General features: G+C 43.8%; 1 protein-coding gene across 3 annotated transcripts; it reads left to right on the top strand.

The window, feature by feature from the left end:
• Positions 1-1478: 1478 nt before the first annotated feature.
• Positions 1479-16617, top strand: LOC135397926 (uncharacterized). 3 transcript variants are annotated; one of them, XM_064629421.1, is made up of 7 exons: positions 1479-1553; positions 3294-3450; positions 5685-5748; positions 5818-6162; positions 9181-9227; positions 13487-13547; positions 16530-16617. In XM_064629421.1, the coding sequence occupies exons 4-6, from the start codon at positions 5881-5883 to the stop codon at positions 13527-13529; spliced, it is 372 nt and encodes a 123-aa protein (XP_064485491.1). In that variant the 5' UTR covers positions 1479-1553; positions 3294-3450; positions 5685-5748; positions 5818-5880; the 3' UTR covers positions 13530-13547; positions 16530-16617. The 3 variants fall into 3 exon arrangements, with proteins under 3 accessions (XP_064485491.1, XP_064485490.1, XP_064485489.1); XM_064629420.1 differs by lacking the exon at positions 13487-13547 and having other exon boundaries at positions 1484-1553; XM_064629419.1 differs by lacking the exon at positions 13487-13547 and having other exon boundaries at positions 1487-1553; positions 9181-9237.
• Positions 16618-17046: the final 429 nt, after the last annotated feature.

The following is a 17046-nucleotide window of genomic DNA, read 5'->3' as shown; positions in this document are numbered from 1 at the left end:
CACCCTATACACTCTAATATACAGGGTGGTCCACCAACCATGATAGAAATTCATAGTAAAAAACGTAGGCCCCGGAGAGATCAGCTTTGCAGCTTTGCGCTCAAACTACGAGCCGTCAAAAAAGAGGCGGAGTCAAGGGCTCATTTTCTGCGCATTTATTTCGGCAATGGCCATTGCATTACGAATGGGAATATGTGCTATTCTGAGTAAAATGACCACGGGGAACCGATTTCCGCAAAGAAAAAGTGAGGTTGCCTTGGGAAATTTCGGAGTTCAATTCAAGAAATTAACTTTCCGTCAATTGAAATTATATAAAAATGTTACCAATATGTGGCAAAAGTTATTGGCAGAAAAAAATCCCTTGACCGCATGTCTCTCCGGTGCCTACGTGTTTTACGATGAATTTCTATAATGGTTAGTGGACCACCCTGTATATTGACCGACTTTTCCGAAAGAAAAGCAAATCACGAATTTAGGAAAATTCGGGTCACTGTTACGTGACGTACCCTGTACACACTCTAATATATAAACTGATATAAAAGAGAAGGAAAATGGCAGCAACTATGACAAGCTCAAAAAAGTAGAATCTCACGCGTATACTTTCTGGCACTACTATAGCGCCAAATAAAATACAAAAAAAACAATACGTCAAAGAAACCTAACAAACACCAACACAAGTATAGTTACTACATCATATTAACATTGCGAAACAGAAAGTGCTTAAGTTCTCCAAAGGAGACGTAATATTAATATATATTAATACATTAATATTAACATTATGCATATAAAGGTACAGGTTGGGACAAAAGTTTACGAACACGCGAACCACATACTTTTTCTTCGGTGTGACACCCTAGCGGCTCGTGGAAGCGGGTGAGTTCACTGTTTCGGAGGGGTGGAGGAGCGCGCTGTTAGAGACACCAGAGCCGTTTATAGGGAGAGATTGGCCATTAGGAGGAGCCTAACTTGAACGCGTCATGCGACGTCACGGCTAAGCCACCTCCCTCGGCTTGCTCCTTTGTTGTCCCGTTGTCAGCTGGGCGCCGACGCCATATTGATGATAATTGTTGTTTACAATACAAGGAGGGAAGACAAAGGCGTACATCGTCCTTCGAAAGCCCTTCGTCCTTGAACTCTTTCAGTTTGGCAACAAAGCACCCCTTATCACTGGGGGCTGTGGGTCATAACCCGGTTATTCCTGTAGATTGCATTCATTGCGACAACAAAGCTGATGGACAGCATCAATATGGCGCGCATCAGATGGCTGATAAGCGGATTCTGCTTGGATTCAGGCTTTTTTGGCGGCGCAACGACGACTCTGACGTCGAAATAGGCTCCACCCACGAGGCGGCAAAAGATCAGAGAATGGTCAAACTCTCCCTATAAATGGCTCTGACAGACACACAGCGGTAGTTGCGGCGTCGCTTGGATGTGCGCGGGAAGTGGAAGCTACCGCTGTGTGTCGCTAACAGCGCACCCTCCTACCCGTCCGAAACAGTGAACTCATCCTCATCCTCTTCCGCCAGCCACTAGGGTGTCGCAACGAAGAAAAAGTACGTCGCTTGCGTGATCCATAAATTTCCCTAATTGCACCTTTAAAGATGTACAATGTTTGCTTCTAACATTTGAAATCCAATAGTTAGTCCTAACAAAATGTTCGTACAAAGATATCAGGGTTACGAAGAGTGTGCTATTTTTCGTTGGTCCTTATCTGAGCTATGCCAAATAAGTCGTTCGGATCAATCAGGGATTGCGCGAGACGGGAAGAACACTGATGAAAGGTAGGCAGAAAAGCGGTGCGGTTGTTGTATCGTATGCAGCATGTTCAATTATACGAACTCCTTTCTTTTGTAAGACATATAACGGATAAAGAGAGGATTTTGATGCAGTACCCCAAACTGGGTGACAATAGTTTAGGCGCGATGCAATCATATCTGCCTGATGCCTGATATATCAATAACTCTGACCAGACACGGAGAACCTACTAGTGCTTCTGGACTACCCCAAGAGTTGACTGATATGTTAGCTACAGACAAAATGTGCTCATGCCATGGCAGTTTATTATCAAGGACCACTCCCAAGATGCGCAATGTACTGCGCGAACTCTATCTTGCTGGGCCAAAATGTCAATTTGGCATTACATCGCACTTTTGATGTAATTGATGTAATTTGATGTAATTGATGTAGTGCGGACATTACATCAGTTTGGCATTACCGCTCATAACTTTTCGACAAAACGTAATGCATTATCGTAATGCATCACACTGTGCTAATCCCCTTTATCGAACACAGTAAGTGCTGCACGCGGTACGCATCAACATAATGAATAACTACTTGTACAAGCAAGTTGACCATATATTCCGTATCTAGGTCTATGCCTACTATGACAGAAGAGAGCTCTTCAAATCATTTGTGATTTCTTTCTACGGCACATTCCGGCGCTTAAGTTGTATGACTATAAAGGTTTGCTTTCAAGTTGACCTCACTGAACGCAGGACGTAACTTGGTTGACGTATTCACGTACAAATGTGTACATTCATATGTGAACTCTTCTTTCTTATTAAGTCATGTATGCTTTTGCCCTCGTCGAGCTGCGTTTCGCAATCCACCGCTATACAGATTGATTATGTCCTCTTGATCCTATTATACGTACATTGTCAAATGTTTCTGAACTCTATTTTTAAGTCCTGCGAAATTTTTTCTCCTTCCTATGCGTCCTTCAAAATATTTCTAACGAAGTCTTGTCGTAACGTCAAATCTTTTTTTCTTTTCTTTTTGCCTCTTGTCTATTTCTGTTTTGATATTTTAACATAGTTTCTGTCGTGTCTTCTTTGGTAGTGCATTGTGTTGTAATGTACTGTATTGCACTGGCATTGTGACTTATTTTGTGTGCGCCAATACTACGGTCGCTGTAGCCATAAGCGTTTGGAGTCGTTGGGCACCAATATAACGTTTTCTTATCATTATTATTATTGTATGTCCTCTTGACCCTGTTGGCCATAGTGCTCAGAGTGAGAACCGATAAGGGTTTCCCAAATGTGAGCTACCAGGGAGAGAGCAACGGAATCTCCGCGGCCAGACGCGAGAAAGTAATAAAATAATTGACTCTCAAAGATTAGAAAAATATTACCCTATATCAATTGGTCATCTTAATTGAAATCAAAGAAGGGCTCAAATGTGTTTTACCTTATTGGATCCTTCCTTTGCTTCTTTTATTCTGTTTCATGTACATCTCACTTTCGCTACAGCTCGATACCAATGAGAAGCTCGCATTTCCGCGTTCTCTTCCCTAGGGCCAATCGGCAACTTCGGCATGAGCTATCTTGCAACTCAAGTATACACATTCACAGGAAGTTCTTCGCAGATATAAACCACTGCGCTAGGACGGATATCATTATAGCAAGTCGCACTGTGTCCTGAACCTTCCCGGCGATTCAGCATCTGAAGACTGTGAGTCAGTTATAGTTTTATATACGCTAAACTGATGTTAATCTTTGCGTTTCATGAATATGTAGCCATTCAAAATCGCGCTTCATTGTCAACGACTATTCTTTCACTACCCCCGTTTCCGCATTAAAATTAAGTTACAACCTCAAACCACTCGAACATCGTCGTCGCTTCGCCAATTTAACCCTCTTCCATAGATTTTTTTTTCACCTTGCCTTCTCGGCAATCACCCACCACGCGCTCGAGTGTCATTTTCCCTAGCTTCCATCTCACTAACAAGGTCACTCAGTTCCACTGTATTACTAATGCGTTCTCTAAATATATATATATTTTTTTTGCATCACTACCATGGAGTGGAACAACCTCTCATCATCGATCGCAACCATTGACGGTCATGTAGTTTTCCGTGGCTCCCTTTCTGGCTTTCTTCATGTTCAATACCAGCATTAGCTTTGTCGTGCTGCTGAGTTGTCGCTTTTTATACTTGCTTGTATTGTTCTCATCCTGTTATTGCAGGATGTTGTTGTTGTCATGATTCCTTATTTCCTTGCGTTTTCCTTGTCAATGTTCTTCTGATGTTCCCACCCCGTAATGGCCTCCGGACCCTTGTTTTTTTTGTTTTTTTTTAAATAAACAAATAAATATCAACAGATCGTCACGTCCCATTATGAATATTATCTGTACAAAGAATGGTGAAGTGAGTGAGTTTAAAGTTAGCGCAAGTCAGCGATTATATGTGCTGATATTCTATTGCATGTGTGAAACCGAGAAGTTCTAAATGTAAGCATGGGCATAATTGTAAAATCCTTCCACCTTAGCAACCTTCCACTGCAGCTTGCTTTCTCCCATTTGAATTAGCGCCAAGAAACAGGGGTTTTTGTTGTTGCAACGGCAACCGGGTCCACCAGTCCCCTGTTCAATGCAAATCGGACAAATATTCGAACGATTCCCAACTCCTTGCAAATCCTGTCTTGTGCGTGCTCAAAACGACGCATCTGTGCAAGAGGGTCCACTTTGCACCGCCGCCTGTTCGAATCTTAGTTGGCATCCTGTACGGATCACTTTTGCGTCCCTAAGCTGACCCAAGGGTGCGCGGCAATACTAATATTTTGCATATAATACTATTACTGTAGTACTTCTGAATATTTGTATTATCTATTATAATACGCACTGCTCTGTCCCTTTGAGAACGTGTTAAAATGCAACTGCTTGAACCTAAACGTGGTTAGAGCACTACTGTCTCATACGTAGTGCACAAGTTGTGTACGCTTCTGACTGTTGTGTCTACATAACAATTAGCGTATTACTTCTATTAATCGTGTAGTATACGTAAGTAACGAAATGATTACGTGTTATATAGAATGATAATGCAGATTTCCGCGAAGTACTATGTCCTTGCAGTATTTGCAATGCAAAGTGTGAGTATCACTGCTCTAATCTACCCTACTGTAAGCTGACTTAACCTTACCCAACCTACTATGTTAGGCATGACTATGTCATCTGCCTTCATGTCATGCGAATATATTGTTACACAGCACGATTACTACGTAGCTTATTGCGTTATGCCCCGACTAGTCTATGTGGCATAATAATATACAGTGAGAGAGAAACTTGTAGCATAACACCGCCCTGAGAAAACCGAGGGGCTATGGTGGGCAACGGTGGGCAAAACCGAGGTGGGCAACGTCACGGAGAGTGTGCGTCCTGGGCCGACTTCTAGCGGAACTGTGCCGACATATGTCTGAAAACGTCTGAGGAAAACACAGCACCTGATGGATGTGCACTGAGAAAACCGCCATGCAGAGTAATACCTGTCAGACTAATCGTGACAAGCTGTTTTTGACAAGTTCTTGCTGGCTTCCTTCTCACGTTGTACATTATGTATAAATAATAATAATAATAATTACTGTTATTATTACTACTATTGCTGTTGTTGTTAACCACACAGCTTTAACAGTCTTACTCGACACACTATGGGAGGTGGGTCTCCGAACTACATTTTTGTAAAATAAAATGCTAAACAATAACCTACAGAAAAAAGACACATTTGGACACACCAGTTCATGTTCTGTTGCGTGGCAAAGTAACACAGTTCAAGATGAGTATCTTATCGGTTTCCGCACAAGAGGTTAATTGAAAACGATAAACATGTAACCGTGATCCTGTGCAGTAATACTCTGCTCTGTAGCGCTACTTATTTGTCGTTATATATGCGGATTTTTTATTCTTACTCACAGCAGACCAAGAATTCAGCAGCAGCCATGAAGGCCGTCCTCGTTTTGATGCTGCTAATCGTTTCACGTGAGTGTGTGCTTTTGTAATTCCTATTCATTCCATTCTCGAATGGCAACGGTCTCATGTTTTCTGCAGTTGCAGCAATTCAAGCTGAGGCTATGCCCAGAGTCTACCGCCATATATACCGCGCTGCCAGACATGCCGCTCGTGAGTACGGCGGTTATCAGTCTGGCAGAGATGATGTTAGAGGCTCTTCCGGTTACGGATCCGGCAGAGATGGTGTTCGTGGCTCTTCCGGTTACGGATCCGGCAGAGATGGTGTTCGTGGCTCTTCCGGTTACGGAACCGGCCGAGATGGTGTTCGTGGCTCTTCCGGTTATGGATCCGGCAGAGATGGTGTTCGTGGCTCTTCCGGTTACGGATCCGGCAGAGATGGCGTTCGTGGCTCTTCCGGTTATGGCTCTGGCAGGGGTGATGCTGGTGAGTATCCCGGTTATCGCTCTGGTAGATGTACTGGTAGAGGTATTGCTATTGGTAGAGGTAAGCTAAACTGCATTGGGCACTCTGACTCTGGCAACTCCGTGGTGGCTCTAAGCGGGGGAAAAATAGCCAGAGTAGGGCATGATAGCGGAAATGAGGTCATAACTCTGCGGCGAAAAATAGCGAAGGTTAGCCCTGGTAACAACTTTTCTAGACTCGGCTCCAGAGCAGGGTAAGCTAGGGTTATGACATCAGACACATGCGCGTTTGGCTTTGTCGTCTACTACATACGGCAATCGTCCATCTTTGCTTCGTTATAACGGAGTTTTGAAAGCTTTTAGATATGCTCTGACCTAACTTGAACTAACCTTACCGACCTGCGCTAACCTCACCTAACTAGACGCTTGCTACATTTCACAAGATGGCAACCTCCATATCCGTTAGGCTCAGAAGGGCCCCGGATGCCCTGATGCAGAAGGGGTGCGTGTTGTGTTATTCGAAAGCATACAAAAAAGGTTCGAGACCACACAATTCTACTATTCTTATATTTTTAGTTTCCGTATATGTGCCTGTTTCACTCACATATGCGGAATTTAGCTTCCAAACGCTTTCACTAATTTTTAAAGCCCAGTGGTCCCGAGAACAAACTACAAGTACAAACTACAACTACAAAGGTATTCGCGACGAATGGAGGCTTGACCACCAGGTACATGCAACATGTTTGTAAGTGAAACGTAGCCATGGCGACGTTTGACTTACAAACATGTGCTATACGTGCAGCCAAAGAGCTCCGGCTATATTTTTTCTTAGGTACATGCAACGTTTACTCAGGACTCCTTATTGAGGACGCTGTCGGCTAGGCAGGACCTGGCGGGGCATGTACACGCAACACTTCAGTGAATAGAACGCCGGTTTCGAGGAATCTTTACTTCGTTGCGGGAATATAGTTTTTTAATGTTCACGTTCGGCAACGCAGGAGAGCGGGGGGTTCGCACCTAAACGGGGAACCTTTCCTTCCCTGCGGCAATATATATGTATATATACATATTTTTAAGTGTGTTCGGCAACTCAGGAGAGTGCGACAAAAAGTACACCTTGTGATGTTTGCCTGTATTACCCTTTTCACAAGTTACAAAGGAAAGGTGCACGATACGGATAAACAGTCTTAGAACCAGTCGTTTTTCTTCAGTTGGATACCTCCAGTTTGGAAAGGTCACACCCAAACAAAGAAACGATACCAACGGTGTTGGGCTGGGCGGATTGTTCTGGCAGCACTTGGCTTGGCTGCATTCATGAAAGGAGATGTTTAACTATATAGATATTATGTAGCTCCCATTTTACGCGACACATCGTGCCGCAAGGGTTTCTTTTTTTGTTGATTCCGTGTTCCCACACCCCCTAGCGAACCCTCCCCCCCCCACCACCGCACACCCCCTAGTGAAGCAGCGTACAGATATGGAAAGATGGAGAGAGGACAGCAGGGAGGAGTGGGGCACAGAGGGGCTAGTACGGATCCTGAGCAGACTTCGGGGAGGGGGGGATTGTACTGATATTTATATGAAAAGTCTGCCAGAACATCCCACGGAAAACGTCAGACAGCACAGCCAGTGGTGGAATTCCAATGCAGCATCTCCCAGTCTTCAACACGACCTGAGCGACCACTGAAGGGCGGATGCGTTTTACCTAGCTTCTTTAGTTGCTCTAAACTTACCCACTGGGCCACGCTGTTGGTCACAACGATCAGAGGGAGGGACCGCTACTCCGTACTAAAACTATGCGTGCGCCTATGTGGGGGACAAAGTGCAGCGCCTTGTAAACGATAATGTACAGACAGTGTACGCTAGCCTCTTTACTAAAGGTCCGTAATACTACGCGTGCGCATGCGTACGACTCCACGAGCACAGCTGCAGAGCAGATGACGACATCAAAAGATTACATCGAATTTAATTGCTGTACAACTCAACTAGATGTCCGTGATTGTAGCTACAACTACCCGACATTGTAGGCTGATGCATGCCGTTGTAGCTGCCTCTTAAGTGGTCCTAACTAAGGTTGACGACGTTGCATCCAAGGGTATCGAGGTCGTTGGGTACTACGCAGGGAAGGCTACGATCAGCTACGAAGCACCAATCGAGCAAAACCCAGAGACGCGTGACGACGTTTGGTAGAAGGTTGGTGTTGCTGCGTTATGACGTTGCTACCAATTCCCCGGACTTCGAAAACAATGGGGCCATTCGTTAACTGTCCAGAGGCCAGCCCACCGACACTCAATAGAGGTAGTGCTATGGGAAAATAATTCCAGTCCGGATTTATAGTTTTTGTTCTATAGTTTCCGCGACATGTACAATAATCAGGATGTGTTCAACAGCAGAGAGGGCCCGGCACCGGAGAACCGCCTTCGTGTTTGTGACTCGGAGTGCGAAGGCAAAAAAAAGCGATGTCAAGTTGCCGGTGGTGAGTAAATCAAAGAGTGATATTAAACGGCAGGAGCAACTTATTTATTTACACATGGTAACGAGACTTTCGTGCACGAGACTGCATTTCTTCTGCAGAAGTGCAGTCTCGTGCACGAAAGTCTCGTTACCATGTGTAAATAAATAAGTTGCTCCTACCGTTTAATATCACTATTTGATTGACTCGGAGTACTTCTGGCAGACTGTTCCCGTTTCTCTGCCGACGTATATCAGCGTTGTTCGGTGCCAGAGTCAACAGTAGCTCTCGCTGTTATAAAAACCCAACAGTGAAAACACGTTCAACTGAGCCGTGTCGGACTTTGCGTGTCGAATGCATGCACTACAACGTACGATTCTTTTTCTTTTTTTCGCATCGGCAACTACACAACATATGAAATGGAGCGATGCATTTATTGGGTAAAAACCCATATTACAGGGTTACAAGGGGTGTTCAAGTTTTTCCTTCGCAAGATAAAGGGATGTTGGACATAAAAGAGCGATTTTTTTTTTTGCTTTCCTTTCCAATACCTGCGAATTTTAACAAGTACTTTTTACTCTCTTCTAGTGTACGTCCGATCGCACTAAGGTCTACTCTTGCGCGGACAAACAACGGTAAGTTGAAGTGAGTAGATTGTTCTGTTTGGTTACTCACTTTAAACAACAGCACGTACTTGATGATGTCATGAGATGTTCGACAGCAAGAGCCCTGATACCTATATGGGTGAAATGGGAGTGTAACAGATGGGTCTGCTCACACGTGCTCCAGACGCGTTTTTCATTGCTCACCAATGCGAGGGAGACCGAGATCAACTGCTCCCTTTTATACCTTGCGTTTTAAGGCCACACAATGAGCGCATTTCTGGGCGGTCTTTCGAAATCAAAAAGTTCATTAGTCCAAATTAATGAGGACAACACTTCGTCAGGCAATAAGCTGGTACACTTGACCAAGAAAGTATCTGCAATCAATGTCTGAAGACACTATTTATAGGGGGAGTGGAAGGATGGAAAATCCACCGAACCGGTAAGGAAATATGAAGGGAAGTACCTCATGACGAGATGCGCCGATATTTCGAACAAACAAGCGTTCTTCTTTACAGAATTTTTGACAAAAAAAAAAAAAGACAATGAGAGCCGCTTGCATGTCGTTTTTGCATTTGCGTTATACGGCCACAAGGTAGACATCCTCTGGAAGAGATTATGCAGGGTGGGTGCAGATAAAGTAGCCCCACATTTATGCACGTATGGCGTTGCCTGCTTACCGCATAAACTTCCTGTTGTGCGGGGTGACGCATTTATCCGACGAAAGTGAACAAAACATCGTTGTAACCAAACTCCACGTAACAAACAGTCATCCATGCAAACGTTGCTCTCTGTGCATCCCGATTTTCCTAGGCGGAAATCAATATAGCGGTCACGGCACAGATGCGTCTAGCTAGCGCAGGGCGTACCAGGTCTCGTTTTGTTTCTGCGTGACTGGCACCCCAAGCGGTAGAACGATGCAACTGAGCTACACTGCCATGTCCCATTGGAAATACACGGAGCGAAGTTTCTTGTTGCTAGCGGTTTTATTGGGCAGAGTTTGGTTACCGCGATTTTTTTTCTTCTCGATTTGCAGAAAGGAAATGCAGAGTCGTGCGCCGCCGGAAGTTCGTACGGTATGCAGGGAAAATGTGGGGCTACTTTATCTGCACCCACCCTGGACAACTATGGGTTGACCAAATTACCTAAACTCATTAATTAACATAAAATTATGGGATTTGTGGCAAAAGCCACATTGCAGAATGGGAGGCAATGCTCTTCGAAAGTCATTCTACCTTTAAGGACGTTCGGAACCGAGCGTGTGCCGTGAAACATCCAAAGCTGTTTGCGCGACGCAATTGAATCGAAATCGAAACAGCGCCCGTCCGGAGCGCATCGCCTCAAAATCACGTGGCCATCTGATCTGAAATGAGGGCTGAGCTCACTGCGTTCCCGGTTTTCAGTTTCGTTTTCGGTTTCGGCTCATTTCGTTTCGAAATTGAGAGATGAGTATTTGACCTATTGTGCGCCTTTCAGGATTTTTTAAACGTGGAATAGAAACGGCAGTTGAGACGCCGCTCCCTAGACGACGGCATGGCGCTTTAGCAGAGACGTCACCGCGTTATGTCATTTCACTGTGTGTCACGAAGCAGATTATACATTTTGGTTGTCGACTCTTAATAACGACGGCAATTTCGTTTCACGCGTTGCTGATTTCAACAACTTGATTTTGAGAGGATGATGATGATGGGAGTTTCATCGCCAGGGGCGATACTCTAGCGCATTGCTGGTGGTGACGCAGGGAATGAAATAATCAGCCCCTTCACAATATGGAACGAAGTCCTATGGTGTTCAAAAAGGTAAAAATAGCTTTGAGGGCAAGGCAAAATGCGACTGTGAGAATGTGAAACAGTTCCTGAGGTGACACAATGGGTAATCGCGGATAGTACGGATCCCACCATTCACCGACCATGATGTTAAAGGGTCTCTGACCAGAAGCTGGTCAATGTCTTTGTTTGTATGGATAACGAACCTACATGGTGCCTCCAAGTTACAACTGAAACGTTTTGTCTCTGCGGAGCCGCCAACTATTCCAAACAAGGAGCCGAAAAGCGGTTTCGATTTCTGCCCTCAACTCGTGCGATCAGCGCAAAAGTCTAGCTATTATGCAGTGGTTTTCTCATGTGTATGACGTCAAACGCCCGCGACGTTTATTGGTGGAAAGTCCACACCGGAAGTTCGGGTGGTTTCCGCAACTTCCGCATTGCTGGGTGCTTTTTCAATATGGACGCGGAAGCACAGCGGAGTCGGCAAGTCAGCTTTTCAGCTACCTTTCAGCAGCTGAGAGGCACCTGCTACGTGCAGCAGAGTTTGGAGGCCTTTTTTTGAAATGCTGAGCCGCGAATCGACTTCAGCATGAAGAGGAAGTACCAACGGCAGACTGTTAGATGAGCTTTCAGCATCCATCACGATGAAGCACATGAACAGTTTGTGTAAATTTCATGTTTGACGGCGCCGTGTAAAGGGGCCGGAGTAGTTCATTGCATAATAATGCCGAAAGAAGTCGAGTGCTTATGTTGCAAGGAGCTGCTCTTAAAGTAGCATATTTAGAACTTCGAGGGCAGCACGAACCTAGCGCTCATATTCACAAGTAAGAAGCGTACGTGCCTCATGCACAATCATGCTGGTTGGTTTCAATACAAAATAGTTTTTCTGAACTTTTCGTTATCGTTCGTCACTTATTCAGAAGGAGTGCAGCTGAATTAATACTCGGCGTCCTACTAGCTTTAGCTTTGTTCAATGCTTGCGTGTCTCATACAGGAAATAGATACGTGCACTACATACCAACAGTTCGTGAGATGGATGTGGCACAGACTTGCAAAAAACAAGAGAATCGTTATACCAGTCTGCTCGGTGAACAGGATACGCAAAGCCTTTCCCATAGTAACTACTACATGCTTTAAATACCCAAGACACTATGTAGAAGTACCCCCTACAGGGGGTGCCCTTGCAATTTCAGCTGTAGACTAATGATGCAACTATAATAATGACCCTCCCTCCCCCCGAACTTTTTTCAACACTCCTCCATGCTTGGGATTCTGGATAAACCACTGTGCTGACCCCAGACACAAAGCACCATCTCATCAGCCTGCTCCGCCTGGTAAGAATTACATTGGGCTCTCAATTCCACCAAAGACACAAATCCAATCCTGTTCTGACGCATCCTTTTGTCCACCCATTCAGTCAATGTCGTAAGTGTTGTTCGAAGTCTTACTGTCTGATAGCACCCAAATAGTATTGTTTAGGCACCTCAAGTATTTTAATGATCGTTATGTGGAAGTAAATCAGGCTGTTATGCAGGTTACCCTGTGTGTGCCCTCGGTTCCTGCTCTCAGTCCTCCAGAAGTGCTCACTACACAAGTTGACTATCGAAAACCACAATCTTCCATGCACGATGTAGAACCCCAGTTCGCTTGCTTCCTAGCCATTTTTTTCATTCTCAATCTTCCTTTTGTGTGCAAAGTGCACACCCAGTTCGAGTAGGATGTAGACCTTGAGGAACCAAGCTTTGTATCTTTGGCTGCTCGAATACTCAAATAGGCATGTTTTAGTCAAAGATGATGTAACATGAACTGTGGTTCATATAATTTATTGTGGCACTCAGATAATATCTTCATAATATGTCTGCAGAGATTGCTCCAAAATAGCATATGTGATGCAGCATTATACATTATTGGGCTTCTGGGAAAAATCATGATTCACCTGATACAGACGGCAGCCTTTGTAACGGTGTCTGACACATTTTTAGCAGCCACTATTTTAAAATATGCATTAAAAATGCTCCAATTATGAAAGTATCACGAAGTTCTTCATTTCATTTGTTTACTTAAAGACCCTTGCGAAGGGATTTACATAAATGCGGGAGGTTTTTTATCCAAAAAAGACAAATACCAAAATGATGTACAGATCCCGACAAAAGTTTACGGAACACCAGAGCGACGTATTTCTCGACCTCAGCAACACCCTAGCGGCGAACGGGAGTGGACACACCTACTGAGAGGTGCGTCGAGTACCCGGTCACCTGTTTGTAAGTCTATCTGCTCCTGTTTGCCGCAACCGTGTCGCTCAGATGACCATATGCACCACTCGAGTGTTCCGTAAACTTTTGTCGGGACCTGTACACAAAATTCGTTCACTCACAACAAAGAAATTCATTCGATCTGAAAACGATCATAGCACTTGGAAATAAATGACGATACATTTTGTTCTGATGCTATGTGGGCAGGAACGTCATTCCAGTTTGACACCATCAACTGGTGCGGAGAGTAGAGGAATTTTTTTTGTTTGTGCAGGTGGAGCAAGTACTGTGTGCGAGTCATCAAGTCTTGGAAGTAACTTGTGAGAGGATTGACAGTAAGTGGGGTGGGGAGGAGTGTGACTGTAATATAATTTATGAAAGAATGCCAGGCCTGATACCTTTCATCTGGTAATCAAAGGAGTAAGAAAGAGTTTGGCTTTAATGGCTGAGACGCTGGAAAAAGGATGATAATCACGAGTAACAAACCGTGCGGTTCTGTACAAATTCTACTTTGTCGATTAAGAGATGTTGGGATGGGTTCCAGATTGCAGAGGCATATTCCAGTTCTTTTGAACATGGCAATTGATGTTCTGAGACTGGAACACATAGAAAAGGCAAATACATACAAAGCATCAAGTGCCTAAGAAATGAATGATGAAAGAAGGCAGTCACTGGAAAGGTTAGCCAGTAGTAGGACTTGAACCCACATCTTCTGTATTACCGATCCAGGGCCCTTACCAATTGAGCTAAGCGAACACGCCTCTCCAGTGACTTCCAAGGGTGCTGATGTACCCTAGGAATGGGTTTATGGGCAGGAGAACATTAGTCACTGTTATTATACAGGCATAGCTCTCTGTCCAGTATGATCACCGCAGAGCACATTTACAGGAACTCACAGGCACAAAACTTGCATAATAAATATGCAATAACCTCAAACAGCTATTATATATAATAACTGGGACATGGAACTCCAATAGCAGATGGTCTGGCAGTACAACACAGGTAATCTTGCCATCACTATATTTTTCCCAAATTGCTGAAAATAAATCGATAGAATTACTGCAGTGAACTGCTCAATTTTTCACCTCAGATATATTTTTAGCACTCTGTCTTTCATGTTTCAAAATATACATCCATCGAACCTGCAGAAGCTTGTGTGTGTAAGTAGAGTCACACATCTCATGTGCAACAGGCAGGTCTAAGCTGTATTGAGATATGTCAATTCCTTACGCGTGCTCACCACCTGTAGATTCCTTTAAAGGGAACAAAAAACTTTTTGTTTGTAACAACTTCACTCTATATGCCACATTTATAAAAGAAATTGGTCTCGTACCTGACGGACAACTGTCATGACCATTGCCAGATGTCTTCCTCTCCTGTTCCTTCCACTTCCATGAAGTCATCACCCTAACATTGTTAAAAAAAAGCCATATAAATGCGATAACTGAGATATTACCACTACGAGCATACAGCAAATCACAACCACGTAAATAAAATATACAATTACAAAAAATACACTAATTACTAAAATATACAAAATATACAATTGCAACGAGGGTCCAGCACATTGCACCTGTAGACATGGTTGTCGTATACCAGGCTTTCTTTCTTTTTTTGTGCACTGCAATTTTATCGTAGTTGCCCTCTGTGGTGTTTCCCCAGATTAGACAACAATAGTACAGCTTGGGGTAAACTAAGGATTTCAACTGCATTGGTTTAGAATCCAGAACCCTTCTTTACTATGTGCAGTATGCTGCATATTATAAGGAAAACAAATAGAAGAAAACTTGTACCTGATCCCTACCTTGTATTTCCAACATTTGGTTCCACATCTTGTCCAAGGAAGTCATGAACTACATTGGTGCACACTGCTGTGACAATTATAATGTTACATCTAGATGCGGAATACACAGCTTCATTCTACGTACTGTGAATGTTGCTTACCGCATGGCTGCATACTACTATACTGCATGAATGTTGGAATTGGCATGGCTGCATTCAACAACACTCGGAATTGTACAGTAATCTTTTGATTTAGTGCGTAAACTTCAATTTTCTTTAATCCGTATTTTGCTTTGTTGCGTAAATGGTCTCCTAACATCTGCATGCCACAACGTAATTCTCACAAGGAGAGTAATCACTGTATAAATTATACAGAAGAGACTAACCTCGTCACGTCCAATGCAGCAGTCTTGGAAGATAGATTCAAGGAAAGCACTGCGGACTGCTGTAGGCGGAGGTTCTTTGTACTCAAACTGAGGGGTCCGTCTCATTGTCTGCATTCTTCAAATACGATTGGCAAAATCCGCTGCCAACCATACCTGCCACTGCGGTTGAACGCGCAGTATCGTACGGAACTGAATGCCCGCCGAATAATCTCGCTTTGACGACACAACCGAGGCACGTCAAATGAAGTAAGGGCTGTACCTCGATAAATTGGTCGTTGTTCCAAAAGGTATAACTAAAGAAAACTTGGAAATACACACACTAAATAGCGCGCTGGATCCCGAAAGTCGTCGTAGCTTGTAGCCTCGTAGCTCCTCTTCCCATGGAAGGCGGAAGTCGCTAATTGGATTATCACAGTTATAAAACAGGTCGTAGATTTCGAAGTATATACATACTTTTTATTTCCAGGCATTGTGACAACAGTGTATCGGCGCAAAAATGTTGGTTCTTGCTGAAAGTTGTTGTTGTAGTGCTCGATCACGTGACGGCATTCTGCACGCTGATTGCATGGGCGATTGACGTCATCCCAGTGGGATGACCAGATGAGTTTTCTATATATGCGTACGTTTTCTTGGTTTGACGCTAGGTGTGCCAGCGTCGGCGTGAACCGCGATGTTCAAAATTCGAGTTTACGAAAACTACGAGGTGTTGAGGCATGCATTTTCGTATGTGAAGTTGCTTTTGTGTATTCTACCGGTAGCCACTGCGGAAAAGGCTCTCCAGCTTCTGGTCAGAGACCCTTTAACACGCAACACTGTCACCCTCATTCCACCCTTTCACTCATTGGCGTCTAGCACAGCCGTTTTATTTTCTCTCTCTTCATTGTTTCGTAACTACCAGTTAGGGTTGGGACTATGTTTCCTTTATTTCGTCAGTGAATCTATACTTGAAATGGTCACTGATGACCTGGTAAAAAGTCAGAGAATCTACATTTGGGAGACGCCCTCGCTGGAAATTTTGCTTTTCGCCATTTGCAATTTTTTTTTAGTTCCACGTTTGTCATCATTTTGTGCCGTGTATTGATTGTCAGGAATTGCCAGTTCTCTTTTCTTTCGATTGATTGCTCGGGAAAAAATTCATCAATTTTGCAGGTCACAAAGAAGACATGCAAAGAAGACACCGAGTTCACCATGAAAGCACTACGTATCATGCAGAATAAAGTGAAGTTCGAATGCAGAATATGTCTCTTGCATCGAAAGGGAGCAAAATATGAAGGCAATGTGGTAGTGATAGATGCTAAAAAAACATGAGGCAAGATAAATTATTGTCGAGCAGTGAGTACCATTACCTCTCTGTGTACTGCTCATTTTTTCTACCATCTATTACGTGCTGTGTAACCTAATCACAAGCATACACGCACACACAGTTGCAGTAAGTATGTGGAAGTATTCATATACGTGTATGCACTTATTCTAAAACACAATTGACACAACTCTGCATACTCTACACGCTCATGACAAGTAATTAGTAAAGAACTAAGTGAAAATAAACAGCGACGAACAGCAACGAAACGATTGAAAGCAGTAAAATATTGCTTTGTGCTTCTCGTACATTAGAACGTAACTCTATAAACAGGTTATTTACGGTCCGCCATCAAATGTACTGTAC

The sequence above is a fragment of the Ornithodoros turicata genome, chromosome 6 (genome assembly GCF_037126465.1).
Source record: "Ornithodoros turicata isolate Travis chromosome 6, ASM3712646v1, whole genome shotgun sequence".
Taxonomy (NCBI): Eukaryota; Metazoa; Arthropoda; class Arachnida; order Ixodida; family Argasidae; genus Ornithodoros; species Ornithodoros turicata.
The sequence above is the reverse complement of the archived record's forward strand: the minus strand, read 5'-3'. Positions and strand labels throughout refer to the sequence as shown.